General features: G+C 50.8%; 2 protein-coding genes across 2 annotated transcripts; one reads left to right on the top strand and one right to left on the bottom strand.

Annotated features, from left to right (window-relative positions):
* The first annotated feature begins 7672 nt into the window (after nt 1-7672).
* On the top strand, nt 7673-12619 carry GBA1 (glucosylceramidase beta 1). The gene is made up of 11 exons (XM_036922397.2): nt 7673-7844; nt 8234-8321; nt 8563-8754; nt 8877-9023; nt 9314-9447; nt 9667-9839; nt 10079-10316; nt 10661-10885; nt 11269-11432; nt 11777-11893; nt 11983-12619. Exons 1-11 carry the CDS (start codon nt 7818-7820, stop codon nt 12086-12088), a joined length of 1611 nt encoding a protein of 536 aa, XP_036778292.2. The 5' UTR covers nt 7673-7817; the 3' UTR covers nt 12089-12619.
* Nucleotide 12620: 1 nt separating this feature from the next.
* Nucleotides 12621-17490, bottom strand: MTX1 (metaxin 1). Its single transcript, XM_036922399.2, is given in 9 exon segments — nt 12621-12954; nt 13037-13191; nt 13638-13714; nt 13838-14020; nt 14192-14284; nt 15689-15768; nt 15900-15969; nt 16947-17301; nt 17303-17490. Coding segments are annotated over 9 exon segments (1401 nt in total). The 5' UTR covers nt 17476-17490; the 3' UTR covers nt 12621-12739.
* Between the last annotated feature and the right edge of the window lie 654 nt (nt 17491-18144).

The raw sequence follows: 18144 nt of genomic DNA on the forward strand, positions 1-18144 counted from the left end.
TTGGCTGCGGGAGATGATCTCATGATGGTCCTGCCGGAGAGTCTGTGAGACACTCAGGGGAAGGGTCTGGAGGGCAAAGTTGCCTCTAAGAGTCAATCTCAAGAGAAAGGTTGGGATTGGAGGTGGAGATTTTGATACAAAAGCAATTAGAAAAGAATCAAAGCCCTGAGGTTGTCTCTTTGGAGGGAGCGTAACATACAAGAAGAGAAGACGTAACATACAAGAAGAGAAGACCTAGGACAAAATCCTAAGGAACCCCCCGGCCCACTGCAGAGAAAGAGGAGATGAAGCCTGCAAAAGAGAAGTTGCAGCCAAAGAAGTGGGGGCATTTCCCAAGCAGCAGAGTGTGGAGTCATGAAAACAAAAGAGAGCTTCAAGAAGTGGGGGTCATGTGTCAACAGAGGTCAAAAGTCAAGTCAGATAAGGGCTCAACCTTATCCATTGGATTTAGCAACGGAGAGATCATTAGTGACCTCGGCAAGAGCAATTTTGGAGCGGAGAGGGTCCACAGCCCTGTGGAGTGTGCGAGAGGACTCATCAAGTACAGTAATTTGTTCAGGAAGTTTGGCTCTGCATAGTAACATCACATGCCTTGTTGCATTGAATAATCATAACAAACCCTTGAGACAAGAGTTTTGGAGGTGAGGGAACTAAAGCTCTGGCTTGACTTCTTAGTCAAGTAACTAAAGAACTTCTCAGTCAAGTAACTGCCCAGTATCAGAGCTAGGGAAATAGTAAGGCAAGGATTTACATCCGGTGTCCCTGCTAAAATGCCTCCCACTTTGCCTCTCCTTAACGGGACAAGAGAGAAATGGTGGCATCTGGAGAGGGTCAGGGCAGAAATAGGTCTTGAACAGAAGACTCTGTTGACTTCACCTGGAGGAAAGAAAGAAAGGCTGAATAACTAGCACGAATAGTTCCTGCCAGCTATATGGAACTTTACAGCTCACATGGAATTCCTTCACAGACATTATTTTCTTCCGTAAGCTTTATTACAGCCCTGTGTGGGAGGCCCAGAACAGCGAGGAATGCGCATCAGGCTCACAGGTGTTCAGGATTGAATCCGTATTTCCTCCAGCCTCAACCAAATCCCCTCCATTAGGTCTCACTTTAGCTCTAATAATTGTGTTCAGAGTTAGCATCATTCTTCCTGAAGTTCATCACTCCTTTGCTTCAGATCACACCAACAACAGTCTCTGAAACAATGATAAGCAGGGCCTTGAATAGTGGGGGTGGTTGGTAGCTTAACCCATTCAGTCAGCCAATGTTGAGCTTCAGTTTTGTGCTTGCCTTTGAGTGAAGAGTTCCTGAGGGTTCAAACAGGAACCATGAATTTGTTCTGCAACCGTTTATAACCTTTAAGGAAGACTAGAAACCTGCTGCTGAAATATCTGGGAGGTTACTTGACATGACAGCTAAGAGCTGCCGGGCTTCCAAGTAGGACAGATCTGAATTTAGGCTTCACACTGACAGTTAACTTCTTTAAGTCTCAGTTTTATCATCTGGAACATGGAGTTATCATGCAAGTTGCTGTAATAAGCACTCAAGAAAAACTGGCTATTGTCATCTTGTGGAAAATTATAGGCTGGCATGTTAGGTGCAAGTATTTACCATTTGCACTAAGCCTTACAATGAATGCTATGGTTATTGTTTCAGAGTTGGTTCATCAAACTAACCTCATGATGGTGATCATTTTGCAGTATATACGTGTATCAAATCATCACTTTGTACACCTTCAATTCACACAGTGTTATATGTCAGTTATATCTCAATAAAGCTGGGGAAACAAAGACCTGGGTAATCAGATGAATCCAAGTGTGAAGCCACACACAAGTGAGTAAGGAGCTGAAGGGGTCTCACTGGAGAAAGGAGTCATTTTGGGGGTCAGTAATCCATAGGAGTGATGTATCTTCAGATCAGAAACCAGAGCTGAAAGGACAGGTGCTGGTAAGGTTTTTCATTCATTCATCCAGTAAATATTTTTGAGTACTGTTCTGCTGTGGAGGGAATAAGTGTCTCTCTTCGATTTGACTGTGGAAGTGACAGTGGGACTAGGAGGGGGCACTCTTCTTGGGGAGTTGGTCTGAGCTTGAAGAGCCAGGAGCCTGTGCAAAGGTACTTGCCAGTCTCCAGGGCTGGCGTTTGTTGTCTGAGCTGAGCCTACAGCCCGGCTTAGGGCAGGCTGAAGTGGGATCAGAACTCCTGTGCTGGGTCAGCCAAACTATTTTTGTACGTCTGCTTTTCGATTCTATTTATTTCTCAGTTGTCCTCTCTTGGTGTTTAGCTAAGTCTTTTAAAAGTGCTGTGCAAGAGGACCAGGAAGGCATTTGTGGCCACCTCCTATGCCCCTAGTGGCCACTGCAGCAAGGCCTAGGCATTTAAGGTGCCTCCCCAAAGGCAGTGGTCCTCAGTCGCCCCCTAGGGGGCATTTTGGAAACTTGTGTGTTTAGTGGAGGCTCTGATCAGGCGGCATTTTGAGGATTTAGGGGAAGGATGGAGGACAGGAAACATGTTCTGTATAACGTGCAGTACAGTCTTGTGCAAGGCAGAATTGTCTCTCATTCTACTGCCCTTTGGCATGTTCTACTCAACACTGTATGCAAATATAAATTCAAATATAAATCAGCAGGACTTTATTATATAATGCAGAAAAGTTTTACAAGAACTTTTTTTTCAAAAAAGCCCAATAATTGAGGAGAAAATCATTATGGAGGAGGATGCTTAAATAAAATACATTTTCCTGAAATTATTGTATCAGTCCACTCGGTGGGTTAGAGCATTTCCAACTATGTGACGTATTGAATTGAAAAGAGTTTCACGGCAGTAGTGTAGTTCGTTGGAAAAGCTATGAACTGACTCCAAGTACATAACTTTTTTACTAGTTTAATTGAGGTGTGATTTACATACTGTAAGTCTTTCCTTCTAAGAATACAGTCCAATGATGTTTAGTAAATTTACTAAGTTGTGCAACAGCTACTCTCCATTCTCTCTCCAGCCCCAGGCAACCACTAATCTATTCTCTGTCTCTGTAGATTCACATATTCTAGAATTTCACGTAAATGGAATTACACAATATGTGTCTGGCTTCTTTCACTTAATGTTTTTGAAGTTCAGTCATGTCATAGCATGTATCAATATTTGTTCCTTTTTATTGCTGAATAGTATTCCACTGTATGGGAATAACATAATTTGTTTATTCACCAGTTGATGGACGTGAGCTCACCAATTGTTTCCATTAATAATGCTGCTGTAAACATCAACTGAAAGTCTTTTTGTGGACATATGTTTTCATTTCTCTTAAGTAGATACCTAGAAGTGGAATTGTTGTGTTATATTGTAACTCTGTTTACCATTTTGAGGAACCACCCAACTATTTTCCAACTACTCAACTATTTTCCAAAGAGGCTGTCCCATTTTACATTCCCACCATTACCATATGAGTGTCCGAAGTTCTGTACATCCCTGTCAACACTTGTTATTGCCTGTTTTCTTTTATTATAGCCATCCTAGTGCATGTGACATGGTATCTCATTGTGGTTTAGATTTACAATTCCTCAGTGACTGAGTTCAGGGTTTTTTATGTGTTTATTGGCCATTTGTGTATCTTTGGAGAAATATCTATTCAAATCCTTTGCCCATTTTTATTTATTTTATTTTTTTTGAGAGGGCATCTCTCATATTTATTGATCAAATGGTTGTTAACAACAATAAAATTCTGCATAGGGGACTCAATGCACAATCATTAATCAACCCCAAGCCTAATTCTCAACAGTCTCCAATCTTCTGAAGCATAACGAACAAGTTCTTACATGGTGAACAAATTCTTACATAGTGAATAAGTTCTTACATGGTGAACAGTACAAGGGCAGTCATCACAGAAACTTTTGGTTTTGATCACTCATTATGAACTATAAACGATCAGGTCAAATATGAATATTCGTTTGATTTTTATACTTGATTTATATGTGAATCCCACACTTCTCCCTTATTATTATTATTTTTAATAAAATGCTGAAATGGTAGGTAGATGCAAGATAAAGGTAGAAAACATAGTTTAGTGCTGTAAGAGCTTTGCCCATTTTTAAATTGGGTTATCTTTTCATTATTGAGATGTAAGAGTACTTTATGTGTTTTGGATACAAGGCCTTTATCAGAGATAAAACTTGGAAGTATTTCCTCCCATGCTGTGGGTTGTCTTTTCACTTTCTTGATGGTGTCCTTTGAAGTGCAAACACTTTTTGTTTTGATGAAGTCCGATTCATCTTCTTTTAGTTCTGTTACTTGTGTTTTGAAATTACATATTAGAAACTATTGCCTAATGAGATTCTGGACTTTAGCTATAATAAGATGAGATTTTCAGGGACCTTGGAAAGAAGTAAGAGTATTTACATGTGGGGTGGATATGACTTACTGGTGGCCAGAAGGTAGACTATGGTAGATGGCTCCAAATGACCCCTACCTCCTGGTGTCTCACCTTTGTCTTCCCCCTACCCCACTGTACAGGGGTGACCTGTGTAACCAATAGGATATTGTAGAAATTTATGATGTGTGACTCCTGAGGTTAGGACATTGTGACTTTTGCCTTGCTTTCTCTTAGATCTCTCACTTTGGAGGAATCCAGCTGCCATATTGTGAGGGAAGTCAGGCCCTATAGATGAATCCACATGGTGAGGCACTGAGGCCTCCTGCCAACAGCCAACCCCAGTTGACTGCCTCTGTTAGTGGCTCATCTTGGAAGCAGAGCCTCCGCTGAGTCAAGCCTCCAGATGACTCAGCCCTGGCCGATATCTTGGGTATAATCTCATGAGAAGTCTCAAATCTGAACAATCCAGCTAAGCCACTCCTGAATTCCTGACACACAGAAACTATGTGAGATAATGTTTTTTTGTTGCTTAAAAAAGAAAAAGAAACCATTGCCTAATCCAAGGTAACAAAGATTTCCTCCTGTGCCTTCTTCCAGGAGTCTTAGAGTTTTAGCCCTTACATTTAGGTCTGTGGTCTATTTTGCTTTAATTTTTGATCGTGGCATGAGGTAAGGGTCTAAGTTTATCTCTCCTATGTGGATATCCACAGTTGTCTCAGCATCATTTGTTGAAAAGACTATCCTTTTCTTTATTGAATTGCCAAACTTAGAGTCAAGTGTTGAGTTGGTTGGAGACATGTGCAACGCACTGATGCTTAGTCATAAAGATTGGCCTTTAAACATCTCAATTTATCATATATTTTACATTTTTGCAGCAGAAAGATAATTACATAATGTGAAAATGACACGACAATTACATATTGAAATTGTTTATTAATTCATGGGCTGTTAGTTGCTACTATTAAATCCTAAATTATTCCATTTAGGTTAGTGCAAGATCTGAGTACATTCTGTCTTCTAGGTAATCATACCTAAGCATTTGCTTATTAAAACCTAGTTTTTAAATAAAAAATAGTGCCATTGTTGTTACCTTATATTCCAAGTAAAGCAACAGTATTGATTCTTTTATATTATGTTTGTAAGTAGGTCATTATTATCTATATGTTAATTTCAGGACAGTAAAGAGTATGTCAGGAAATACTTGTTATGGAAGTAGGGCACTCAGGTTGTTGGCCTGAGATCTCCCAGGATGGGGAGAGTGAAGCTCACGGACAATTTTCCTTCTCCAACTGAAAATCAACCATTCTTGCTCAACCTGGGAGTTCTGGAATTTGTTTCATTATTGAAGCAGTATCCCCTGACCAGTGTGCCTTTGGGGAACGTGGATCCAGAAATGTTGCCACATAGCCAGCACTCCAGAAGCCAGCTAGGGCTTCACCTTGGGCAGGTAGAACACATCCTACACAACAAGGCACAACTTTATAAAACAATACAGAGCAAACACTGCAGGCCAACCACAGCCGCGTTGGAAAATAACAGCGCCTGGCATTGCATTTGGCATACGGGAGGCCCTCATTAAGTACGTGATGTGTGCTATAGGGCTGTGGACATGAATCCAGGTCCTGTCGCTGAGGAGCCAAGGGACTTTGGGCAATTTAACGACCTTTCAGAGTCTTAGCTTCTTTATAGCACCTGCCTTGGGAGAATGAAATAAGACAATGAAGGTAAGAGGCACAGAACAAGCACTCAACGACCATTAGCCTCCATAACCAACTTTATTTAGAAAATAAAATGTAAAAGCCTCTAGGGCAAATCACCGTGTGAGAGAAATCTGAAAGGTGAGAAAGTATCCACTCTGAGAAATGTTTACAAAGAAAGGATAAGAAGAAGAAACAAAAGACTCACAAACTCCCTGCAGAGCAAAACCAGTGGGGAGAGGGTCTCCAAAGCCAACAGAGCAGGCAGGGTATTTGTGGAATGAATGAACTAAAGGGAAGTAAGGTATTAGGTATTACCTGCCTGCCGCCCTCCAGAAAACAACACTTCCTGGAAAAACAGGAAGTCTAGATGGGAAAGATTCTGACGCAGTGATGATGTTTCAATCCAATTCAACAATTTGGCACCTACCTGCTTCATGCCAGGCTGGCTACAGAGAATGAGGAAGACATGCCTTCGCGGAACTGCAGGCTCCTTCCATAAACACAGACCTAACTTGTTGCAGTATTTGGTGCAAAGCAGTGTTCTAGACATAACATATTATCGTTCTTGAACCTCGCAACAGTTAAGGTCAGAGTTATCACCCCCCTTTAGCAGATGAGAAACAGAGACTTAGAGTGACTGTAATTTGTTGAAGGTCAAATGGGCAGAAAATGATCAAGCCAGGATTCAAAACCAGTTCATATCACTGAGATCATACTTAAGTGCTGTAAGGACCTAGAAGAATAAATCAATTTTGCCTGGAGTGTGTCTGGGAAGACTTCACTGAGATCACTTAAAAAATGACCCTATAAGGTTGTGGTATTACCTTCATCTTACAGGTGCAGAAATGGGCTTAGGGAGATGGGCGTCATGATTGTGTATCACTCCCACTAAATCATGTGTGACACGGCTCATGAGGCAATGTCATGGACAACCCCCCTGCTCACATCCACTGAGAACACAGCTTTGTACAACATTTTCCAGTTACTGAATTACTTTACACAGCCTCCCTGTCCAGGCAGAAAGGAAAAACAGTTATTAAAATCTGCATCTGGTTATGAAACAAGGGAGGCACCTCCCTCCCTTCAGTCAGTCCGCCCCTCTGCCTAGAGCCCGTCCTCCTGGCTCTTCGTGGGTTAACAGTGTCAGTTCCTCCTTCTCCAAGAAGCCATCCAGGATAACTCCCCACTGCAAAGGGTCTCTCTCCTTGTACACCTGTTACTATTCTGTGTCTCCATTTGTAGCTGTGTAAGTGCCAACTCCCCTGCCTACGAACCTCTGTAGGCAAAGGCTGTCTTTATCATCAATCAGTGTTTTGCACAGTGAACCTCTATTGTTAATATGATCTTTATTAGTATTCTTTGAAAATTTTTTCTCAATAAAGCAGTGTGCCTACTGTGGATCCCATACTCTGGGATTTGGGGGTCTCTACCCAATCCTTCACTCAGATCTTTGATCGAGATTCTTCCTTAAATTGTCATCCACACGCCTTTCCGAATTTCACAGGGTGTAGTATAATCGCCAGCAGCCCAGAGGAAGCTAGTCGCCCTTTACAAGTATGGTTGCAATTGCCTCACTTCCTGTATCATGTGACTCCCATAGTCATCACATGACCCATCCTCTCCATTAAACCAGAATTAACCTGCGGGACTAATCTAGTCTTTATAGCTACCCGTGGGACTTGCATCTTTGTTTCCATTTAGTGGATCCTCTATCCATCCGAGGCTCAGGAACCCTACAGTCTTCTGTTCTGGTGATGGAGCGTTCAAGCCCTTCCAGAAAGGTGAGTGCGCCAGGGCTCCCAGTCGATCTTGTCACGCTGCTTCTAGAATCCTGGCTATACGGACTCTGGAATTCAATGAACGGCAGACTCTCCTCCAACCCAGGCCATCAGGGCTCTCTGATGAAGTGACAGATGGAGGGAAGATGAGGTCGGGAGAGAAATGGGTAGGGACCGGGGTGGAGGAGGGTCCTCATTGGGATGGGCAAAAGAGCTGTCGCTAGCAGCCGGCTTGAAGGGAGGGCGGCACCCAGGTATCTGGGGGCCTTGGTCTATCCTCATTAAAGGTAGGAGGCCAGGCTGTTGGCACTCATAGGCAGCTGGGCCTTACCTGGGAGAGTACTTGATGGGTGGAGAGGAGCTTGCCCTCTAACCTCTCATTCTGTTCTCAGGGCTGCCTCAAGTCCCTGGGCAGGGTTGGCATTGTGGCTGCCAGCCTCATGGGATTGCTTCTGCTTCAGGCAGTATCATGGGCATCAGGTGAGTGAGTCTAGGAGGAGGGGGAGCCCTGAGGCTCCCTTCTACCCTCAGGTCAGTTGGTCCTTTGGGCATACTGGTGGTTGACCTCAGGAGGTGCTAAAGAAACCCTTTTGAGTGACTGAGACCAAACTGAGGGTGTGAGTACAGCAAGGGGATTTTTGAAACTAGCATTCAGTGTCCCCTTTCAACCAGTGTGTCCCTTCTCCCCATCTTCATCCTTTAGCCCTTGTCTCTCCCCCAGGTGCCCACCCCTGCATCCCTAAAAGCTTTGGCTACAGCTCGGTGGTCTGTGTCTGCAATGCCACATATTGTGACTCCCTTGACCCCCTGTCCCTGCCTGCCCCTGGCGTCTTCAGCCGCTATGAGAGCACACGCAGTGGGCGCCGAATGGAGCTGAGTCAGGGGACAGTCCAGACCAACTACACAGGCACAGGTAACAACTACACCCCTTGCCCCCAGCAGCTGGGAGCCTCCTGGAACTAAGTCATACCAGTGATCACCACGGGGCTGCCCCACTGCACACTGACGCCCCTTCTTCCCTGTGTATGTCCTCAGGGCTGCTACTGACCCTGCAACCAGACCAGAAGTTCCAAAAAATCAAGGGATTTGGAGGGGCCATGACTGATGCTGCTGCTCTCAACATCCTTGCCCTGTCTCCCCCCGCCCAGAATTTGCTTCTCAAGTCGTACTTCTCTGAAGAAGGTGAGGAGGAGAGGGACAAGATGACAGTGCAGTTGATACTTTGACCTTTCCTTTGGCCTGACTTACCCCCAGCCCTGATATTTGGGTCCTCTCTTAATGCCCAGGGAGATAGGCAAGTGCTTGGGGATGCTCAGGCTCCATGCACTGTGCTTCGCCTAAGTGCCTGATCCCATGTGCCCAGGTTCCCTTTGGTCTTGACTCAGACATGATTTAGGGCTGGCAAGTGATAGACCAGGTCCCAATTCTTTTACTGACTCAGAGTCCCATATCTTGGTCTTCTTTTTCTGCAGGAATCGAATACAACATCATCCGGGTACCTATGGCCAGCTGTGACTTCTCTATCCGTGTCTACACCTATGCCGACACCCCTGATGACTTCCAGTTGCACAACTTCAGCCTCCCAGAGGAGGATGTCAAGCTCAAGGTGGGCATTCTGACTGCCTTGGGCCCTGGTGGCATTAATTCCTGGTGGTTGCAAAGCCTTGGGCTAGCGGTCTGCAGGAGATGCAGAACCAACCCCCTGCTCTCTCTGTTTTGTCCTGGGGGTGGGAGGGCGGGGACTGATGGCTAGGCCTGATGCACTGGTTGGGCCAGTCTATGTTCCAACTCTGGGTGTCTCTATCCTTACTGCCTTTGTTTCTAGATACCCCTGATTCACCGAGCCCTGGAGTTAGCCCAGCGCCCTGTCTCACTCTTCGCCAGTCCCTGGACATCACCCACTTGGCTCAAGACCAATGGAGCAGTGAATGGGAGGGGGAAGCTCAAGGGTCAGCCGGGGGATCTCTACCACCAAACCTGGGCCAGATACTTTGTCAAGTAAGGGAGCAGCAAGGCCACGGGGTCTGGACTAGCCTTCCTTCTTGGACACCCTGGTTTATGTCCTGTCTCTTGACCCAGCTCCACCTCCAGATCTGACCCTCCCGAGGCTCACCTCTCTACCTTCTGGGCCTTTCAGACTCAGACCCCTCAGCTTCCTCACCTCATCGGGCCTCCCAGTCCCCAGTGTCCTGGTCCCCTTTCTTGGCCACTATCGCTCCTACTCTTTTCCCTGCCAGGTTCCTGGATGCCTATGCTGAGCACAAGTTACAGTTCTGGGCGGTGACAGCTGAGAATGAGCCTTCTGCAGGGCTATTTAGTGGGTACCCCTTCCAGTGCCTGGGCTTCACCCCTGAACACCAGCGAGACTTCATCGCCCGTGACCTGGGACCTACCCTCGCCAACAGTACGCACCACAATGTCCGTCTGCTCATGCTGGATGACCAGCGCTTGCTGCTGCCCCACTGGGCCCAGGTGGTAAGGCCCAGGACCTCCATGGGTCCCCTAGTGACCCCCAAGCCTGGCATACAAATGACTAGCTTCCAAACAGAGAGCCTTCTCTGCCCCAGCTCTCAATCCCAAGGGCAACCGGGCTAGGGCCAGGTACCCAGGTGGCACCCCTGGGATGCTGGGGCTGGTTGATAGCCATCTCTGGATCTCCAGGGTCCCGTGGACCCCCCTGGTGGTCACTTTTACCCCCACTAGCTGTGAGTAGCCCACTGCCTAGTTCTCAGGTCCCCAGTGCCACTTCCCGAACACTCCTTGCAGGGCCCAAGTTCGATGGCCCCTTTCCCCAGGAGTCCCTCCCCTTCCCTGTGCAGGTGCTGGCGGACCCAGAGGCAGCCAAGTACATTCATGGCATTGCTATACATTGGTACCTGGACTTTCTGGCTCCAGCGAAAGCCACCCTGGGGGAGACACACCGCCTGTTCCCCAACACCATGCTCTTTGCCTCGGAGGCCTGCGTGGGCTCCAAGTTCTGGGAGCAGAGTGTGCGGCTGGGCTCCTGGGATCGAGGAATGCAGTACAGCCACAGCATCATCACGGTAGGGCACCTGCGTCCCTTCCCAAGAGACCACCTTGGCCCCTTCGCCTCACTGAAAGCTAACAAAAGGCCCTCCTCTCCAGCTTCTCCCGGCTTGCTCTTTGGGGCACATTTTGAGATATCATGACTCCCTGTCTTCCCTTTGCTTCAGACCCACACACCCTGTCACCCTTCCTCTGAATACGTGGGCCTCAGCAATTTTATCTACCTTGGATTCGTCTTGTGAGGCCTCCATTCGCAATCCCTGTCCTGAGGTAGCAAGGATGTAGTGCACTCCCGTCACAGGGCCGAGGCGCCAGTGTCTCCCTCCCTCCTGTGACCCTTAACTACATTCTCCAGGGAGTCGGTGTGGAGTCTTTGTCTCTCTGCCCTGTGTCGCCCTAGAACCTCCTCTATCACGTGGTTGGCTGGACCGACTGGAACCTTGCCCTGAACCCCGAAGGGGGGCCCAACTGGGTGCGCAACTTTGTTGATAGCCCCATCATCGTGGACATCACCAAGGACACGTTTTACAAACAGCCCATGTTCTACCACCTTGGCCACTTCAGGTGAGGGGAAGGGAGGCAGCCTCACCCCTACCAGGCCTAGCACTGGGCTTACATCAGCTGACACGAGGAAGCAGGGAGGTATTTAGGGTGGGAACCTTGGGAGAGGCACCGTCCTTCTTGCACCATCTGGGCAGGAAGCGACTAGATGCATCAGAGATAGACAAGCCCTGAGTGTGCGATGCTGGGGCTGAGGCAGCAGGGCAGGGAAGGCCTGGCAGCATGGCGTGAGGCCTGGAGAGTAAGTGCAGAGCTCTGGCAAGGGTTCTAGTGGGGAACTGATGGGAGCTGCCATCAGGGCCAGAGGGGCCAGCTGGGGTCCCTGATGATGTCTGTTCCCCCTTCAGCAAGTTCATTCCTGAGGGCTCCCAGAGAGTAGGGCTGGTTGCCAGTGAGAAGAGCAACTTGGAGACAGTGGCACTGATCCGTCCCGATGGCTCTGCAGTTGTGGTTGTGCTGAACCGGTGAGAGCAGCAGGGCCTGGGCACTGGGCTGACAGGAAGGTGGGCTTGGCAGGATCGCACACTCAGTTCCTCCTTCCCTCCATCCCCAGCTCCTCTAAGGACGTGCCGTTCACCATCAAGGATCCTGCCGTGGGCTTCATGGAGACTATCTCACCTGGCTACTCCATTCACACCTACTTGTGGCATCGCCAGTGATGGAACAGATACCCAAACAGGCACCTGGGCTCAGCATGGGCATTACAGGGCCAGTCAGCTCACATGCCATCTGTGGCTAAAAGGGCATAGCAGGGCCAGGGTGAGCTTAGGTGACGTAAGCCCAGGGGCAGTGGTTTGGGTGACTCATGCTCCCCTCTAGCTGGTGCCAGGAGCTGGAGGCCCCTAGGGGACAGATTGGGAAGCCCCAGTGGTCCCCGCCCCCATGCTCGTGTGAGCGTGTGCAGTGTGTTCACTGCCGGTGGAAACTGGGCCCAGGCCCAGAGTGAGCTCACTGTCTGTACAGATGCAAGATGGGGGTGGGGGGAGGAAGACTAGGAAAGCTGGGCCCAAAACTGGGGACTGTCTGTCTTGGAGATGCAGAACTGGCCCTGAGCAGAAGCAGTGTCAGCATCAGGGCACAGGCAGCTGAGGAAGCCAGGTGCCAGTGGGTAGGCTCAAGCACCCAGACACCCCCCTTGGCACCAGCTTGGAAAAATGGCAGCCCCTTAAAGGAAAGAACATCTGATCCCAGTCAGTGTGAGCAGTTTTATTCAAGGGGTGATACCCCATTTCCGGCCGTACCAATAACAGGAGACACGAGTCTCTGGAATGCATCAGTAGAAAACTCAGTCCTGGGAGCACGAAGACATATCATTCCTCTTCATCCTCCTCAGCCATGCCGAGGGCCCGCGTGCCTGGGACCCGAGCAGGTGTCGCCCGCTGGATAGAAACGATGCCGCTGAGCAGGGCGTAGCCCACCATGGCTGCCAGCCCAGCCAGCACGGACAGGATCTGGTTCCGGCGTCGGTATGGTTCCTCCTCAGTCTCTGGGCCCAATGGTGTCTGGCGTGGAGGTGGCACCTCAGCTGAGGGCAAGGAAGGAGGGTTCCTGGATGCCTGCCCCATTCCCCCATGGCTGGCACCCACCCCCCACCCATCCCCCCGTACCTCCATCCCAGGGGAAGTAGAGGCTGAGGATGTGGGTGCAGTAGGAGCAGAGGTTGTGCAGTCCCTGCAAGTGGGCCTGCAGCTTCCCACTGGGCAGCTTGGCCTGCAGCAGCAGGGCCAGGTAGCTAAAGACGAAGGCATCCAGGGAGGCAGGGCTGGAGCAGAGAGAGGGTGGGATGAAGGACGATAACCGAGGCAGAAGGGGTAGACATGGAGTCAGAGGAAGAGTTGGCCCTGGGAGGTGGGCTCTGGGCAGCAGGGGGCCACCAGGGGAGGAGAGGATACAAAGTTCTGGACCTGCTGTAGGGAAGGCTCCCCAATGGCGCCAGCCCAGCCCTAAATGGGCCTCTATCCCAGGACTGCATAAAGGGCACATTGAATGCCCCACAGCCCTGCAGGCCCCTCCTGCGCCTGGCGGCCCTCCCACCCTCCTGTACCACTGAGGCGGCTCCGGCCACACACACAGCCCTACTGTCACCAGGCCGCATGTCTGTCCCAAGCACCTCTTGTCCAGACCCTAAGGCCACCCCCACCCTGGCAGCTACATCTGAACCTGTAGCTTCTTCCAAGCCCCATATTATTCCCTCGGAGGCAGACTCACGCATCTCCAAAGAAGAACTTCTGAGAGCCCAGGCGCTGAGAGAGAAGGGTCAGGCATTCCCGAGCCTCTCGGTACAGCTGCGGGGAGGACATGGTCCACTGGCAGCTGTGGGCACAGTGCTGCCTCCCCTCCCAAGCACTCCCATTCCGGGCCATCATCCCTGGGACTCTTCTCACACAATAGCCCCGTCCCAGAGGTACCTCCTTCTCCAGCTCTTCCTCGTTCTCAGGCCTGTGCTCCCCACACAGCAGCTGTAGCCGCTCCCAGTACTCCCGCTGCATGCGGCCAGGTAGGAAGAAGTTCAGGGGAAAAGGCATAGCCTCTGCGTACCACTTCCGGGTGACTTCCACGTAGTTTTTGGTATCCACCCAAAAAGTATGTATCTGGATGGGATAGGCAGGAAGGAAGAGGCAGCTCTGAGCCAGTGCACCTGCTGGACTCAGGATGGGCTTCTGACCCCCACGCTGCTCCGAGCCTGGGCATGGGGTATCGGTGCATGTGCCTGACCCCCGCCCCTGCTGGCCAAGAATACTGGGAGGTCTGGGCACACTCACCAGCACCGGGAGCAGCTTCTCCTCTAGCAGAGACATGAAGGCCAAGGTGTCTGCCCCTTGCCGGGCCGACAGATCATAATCAGCGTTGTACTTCTATGAAGGAAGTGTCCGTGGTGTGGACGCTCTCCAGAGGTGCTTCCCCAGGGAGGGAGGCATCCTGTCTGGTACCCTCACTGGCCTCTTGAGTGTAGCAGAGGTAGAGCAAGGAGCTTCTCCCGTTGAGGCCCCCTTACCTGGGCCCAGCCAGTAGCCTGTTGCTGTTGGCAGAAAGCCTGGGCCTTGAAGCCTGCTGGCCGTCAAGGTCCCGCGCCCACTGGGGGGAGGAGGGAAGGCCCGGCCGCAGACCAGGAGCAGCTCCCAGAGTTTCCACGGAAAGCTGGCAGCACGCCTGCTGACGGCAACTCTCTAACAGTAGCTCCCGACCCAGCCACCACAAGGCTAGCAGAGCGGCACTCAGATGCAGTTTAGGCTTCGGTCCATGCCCCATCCTCATACTCTTGGGACCCAGCGAACCCATGCCAGGGCCCCCTGGCTTGTTCACTCAATGCCCAGCTCTTGGCTGTTTCTTCTATTTCATTCCAAGGTCTCGGCGCCACCACCACACATTCCAACCATATCCCCAGGTCTTAGCCTGCCACACCTTCCTAGGCCCCAGTGTCTGCTCCTCAGCACTCCCCTCCACATCCTGGGTAAGATTTGTCCCCAGAGAGCCTCTTGAGCATGATCCTTAAGTCTCTCTAAGCCTCAGTTTCTTCCCTGGGAAATGGGGGTAATAATCTTCTCTCAGTGTGCTGTGTCATAAGAAAACTCTGAAAACTGGGAAAGCTGTGTTTGTACGTGAGGAATCAGGGCAGCGGCCCAGTCCCTGCCAGGAACTTTAGCTTTTACCTGGATCTCCTCTCTCCAGGCTTCTCCAACCACCATTAATTCCCCAGCTTCCTCAACTCTGGGAAAGTAGAAATGAAGAAGAGGGTCCCACTTCTGACGACATGCTTCCTTTTGGAAACAGCCCGTGAAAGTCAAAAGAACCCTTGGGAAGCCCCCTAATTTTATAAATCCTCTTCAGACTTCCTCACTGTGGCTCAGCCTTGTCCACCCCGAGTCCCATATCCAGCCCAACCTGGTCTCTGAAAAAAGGGAGGGCAATGGCCCATCGAAATCCCTCCTGTCCCTCCTCTAAGGGCCGCATCTGAGCCAACTGCTCTCTCCTCCTCTGCCTTCCATGTGTCATCAGCCTGTCCCTCTCTCCCTCCCCACTCTGAAGCCAGAAGGCACCGTGCCTCCAGATGGCCCGAGTGCCCCAGCTTACTCACCAGCCTACTGTCACTTCTTCACAGCAACATTGTGTGTGTCTCTCCCACCAAACTGCTCCTTGAAGCTCTGGGTCACCTGGGTTTAGCTTGGCATATACTTGGTGCTCAATAAATATGTGTTGCCGTGAATTGACTGGCCTTCTCTCACTGGCAGCTCCCGGCACCCCAGCTCCAAGCCACCTACCTCTTTTCGAAGGTGGGTGATGATCTTGTGTGGTAATGAGATGATCTCTCCATGACTGGTCTGAAGGGCAGGCAGAGTTCCTGACATTGAGAAAGAAGTATGTCCACCAGACCCTTAACTGCCTGTCCCCACATTCTCGTGCCACATCGCTGCTTATCTCCTGCTCCTCCCCTTATACACTCCCTTCCTCACCCACCAGGGACACTGGTACCTGAAGGGCTCCGCCAAGGGTTGGTGATCTTGTGCACCTTGAGGGGGGCACCAGTAAATCTGGCATAGGTCTGCAAGGAAGGAAGCAGAAGGCAGAGAGGCCAGGGATGTAGCCCCACAGGGGAATCAATAACTTAAATAACACTTATTGTATACCTTTTGTGCTATGCTGTACGCTTAGTACTTGCCTCACACAAAAAAGTAGGCATTACTGCTCCCACTTTACAATAGGCAACATGGTTTAGATTATGGATACGACCACAATTACAAGTCAGCCAGGAAAAACCCTCTATTTCCTCTCCTGCCATCTTCCTGGTGAACACCTAGCTTCATAATTTTGCCCTAACCAATATCTTTTTTTGGAAGCACTGACCACGCCTTTCTGCAGTCTCTGTGGCCTGTTTCTACTTATACCTTAACAGCTGAACATTTTTATGGCATTTATTTGCTGACATGTCTGCCTTTCTGTAAAGGCAACTCCAGGGGAGGGACCAAGTCTTATTCATCTTTGCATGCCAACGTTTGCTATTTGGAATAGGCCTAATACATGCTTATTAAATGCCGGAGTGAGTGAGTGCATGAACTAGTCTCTGACTTCAAAGTCAGAGAGCCTGACTGTGGACCTTCTGGTTCAGTAAGCAATAAGCTCAGTAAATGTTTCATAAGGAGAATGAAGAAAGGTAGCTGAGGAGAAGACAGGTATACCAAGCCTGAGAACTCAGCGCATCTGGCTTTAGTAAACCTTCAGATGAAGAAACAGCGCTCCGAGAGAAGGGATCGCCCCAAGGTCGTACAGCCAGTAAATGGATGAGCAAGAGCTAAAACCCATTTCCTAAAACCTCCATCAGGTCTTTTCCTATTGCTGCACAAAACCTAGCCTGCTGAGACGTAAGACACTGAGCCCAATAGGCCAGGCACGCTCTTGACTGTCTCAGTTTCCCCCACTGCTCCCGTGCAGAGGCGCCCTGGCAACATTCGGATGATCGACTAGGTTGGGGCCCCTCCCCGGTCCTGCAGGGCAGCACTGGGCGCCAGCGCCACGCCTCACCAGCACCGCCAGGCTGTCCAGGTCCACGGACGGCAGCCCCCAGCCCCCCGACCAGCAGAACAGCTCCATGGGCGCCGCCATCTTGCCCGCCCTCTGTCCCGGAAGCACCGCCCCCGCGCTTCTCCTCCCGCGCGCGGACTCGTCCCCGGCCGCCGCCCGCAGGCCGCTCTTGGCCGGCGGCCTGAGGGAGGCCCTAGGGGGGGCGCGGCTTCTGGCGGCCCGAGAGGCAGCCCGCCGGCGGGGGGCGGAGCCCAGGGCTTCCCGCGAGGGCGGCCGCCCACTGGTCCGCTCGCGGCTCCCGAAGGAGGGGAGGGCTGTCGGCCTGGCGCTCCTCGGACAGTCGGGGCTCCTCTGCCCGAGAGCCCCGATCTCCTGAAGGCGCGGTTGGCCCGGGAGAACGGGGTCTTGTGCGCCTGGGCCGGCTCCGGGGGCTTTCGCAAATCTGCACGTGGCCTGGACTGCTCCAGGGGGGCCCGGCCCGGAGCGGGACTGCTGGTTGGGGGTGTCCCCCGAGCCGCATGTTTTCCATAGCGCGTTATGTTTGGAGCGGGCCCCGCGCCGCCTGTCGCCAGGGAAACAAAACAGGGGCGGTGGCGGCGGCCGGAGCTGGGCCGGGCTGGGGGAGGGGAGGTGGGGGCTCGCGGACTGTTGCCTCGGTAACGGGAACTGAGGCGCCCTTCCGCGTCATCCGGGTCATGGCCCGTCCGCCTGCGTCCACAGTGTTCCCAGTCTGGCCCCTGTCCCCTGGCCTGTCCCCTGGTCTACTCCTGTCCCTGGTGTCTCCTCTCCTGGTTTCACTCCAACCTCACTGACCACTGTTTTAAGACTTTCCAGTTCCCATCGGACAATGGGACGTTTTCCTAGGAATGAGGGAAAATGGATGCACAGGCACATGTCAGGGGACCCTCACCTTAAGAAAAAGCACTTGCTCTGAGCGGCAAACTTCGTGCCATGTGGGCATCCTCGGGCACTAAAGCAAGCTAGTTTCTGCACTCCCTTGGCATCCTTTTCATGCCAGCCGTGGAATAATGCCCGCCGTCTGGCATTGCCTCTGCCAGGGGTTCCTGACTTCCAGAAAACAGTAGCATTCGGTAGTGGTTCCCAGTAACCAGATGCCAAGAGAGGGAGGCATCTGGGGGAGAGGACCTTTAGGGAGAGACAGGAGGCAGGGAGGCCTCCAGGACTCTTCCCTGGTCAC

This window comes from Manis pentadactyla, chromosome 19, assembly GCF_030020395.1.
Source record: "Manis pentadactyla isolate mManPen7 chromosome 19, mManPen7.hap1, whole genome shotgun sequence".
In the NCBI taxonomy this organism is placed as follows: Eukaryota; Metazoa; Chordata; class Mammalia; order Pholidota; family Manidae; genus Manis; species Manis pentadactyla.

Coding starts and splice junctions, on each gene's coding strand:
- GBA1 (XM_036922397.2), top strand. CDS start 7,818: ATGGAGCGTTCAAGCCCTTCCAGAAAG. Junction 9,840..10,078: donor TGGGCCAGATACTTTGTCAA/GTAAGGGAGCAG, acceptor TTTCCCTGCCAG/GTTCCTGGATGCCTATGCTG. Junction 10,886..11,268: donor ACAGCCACAGCATCATCACG/GTAGGGCACCTG, acceptor GTGTCGCCCTAG/AACCTCCTCTATCACGTGGT.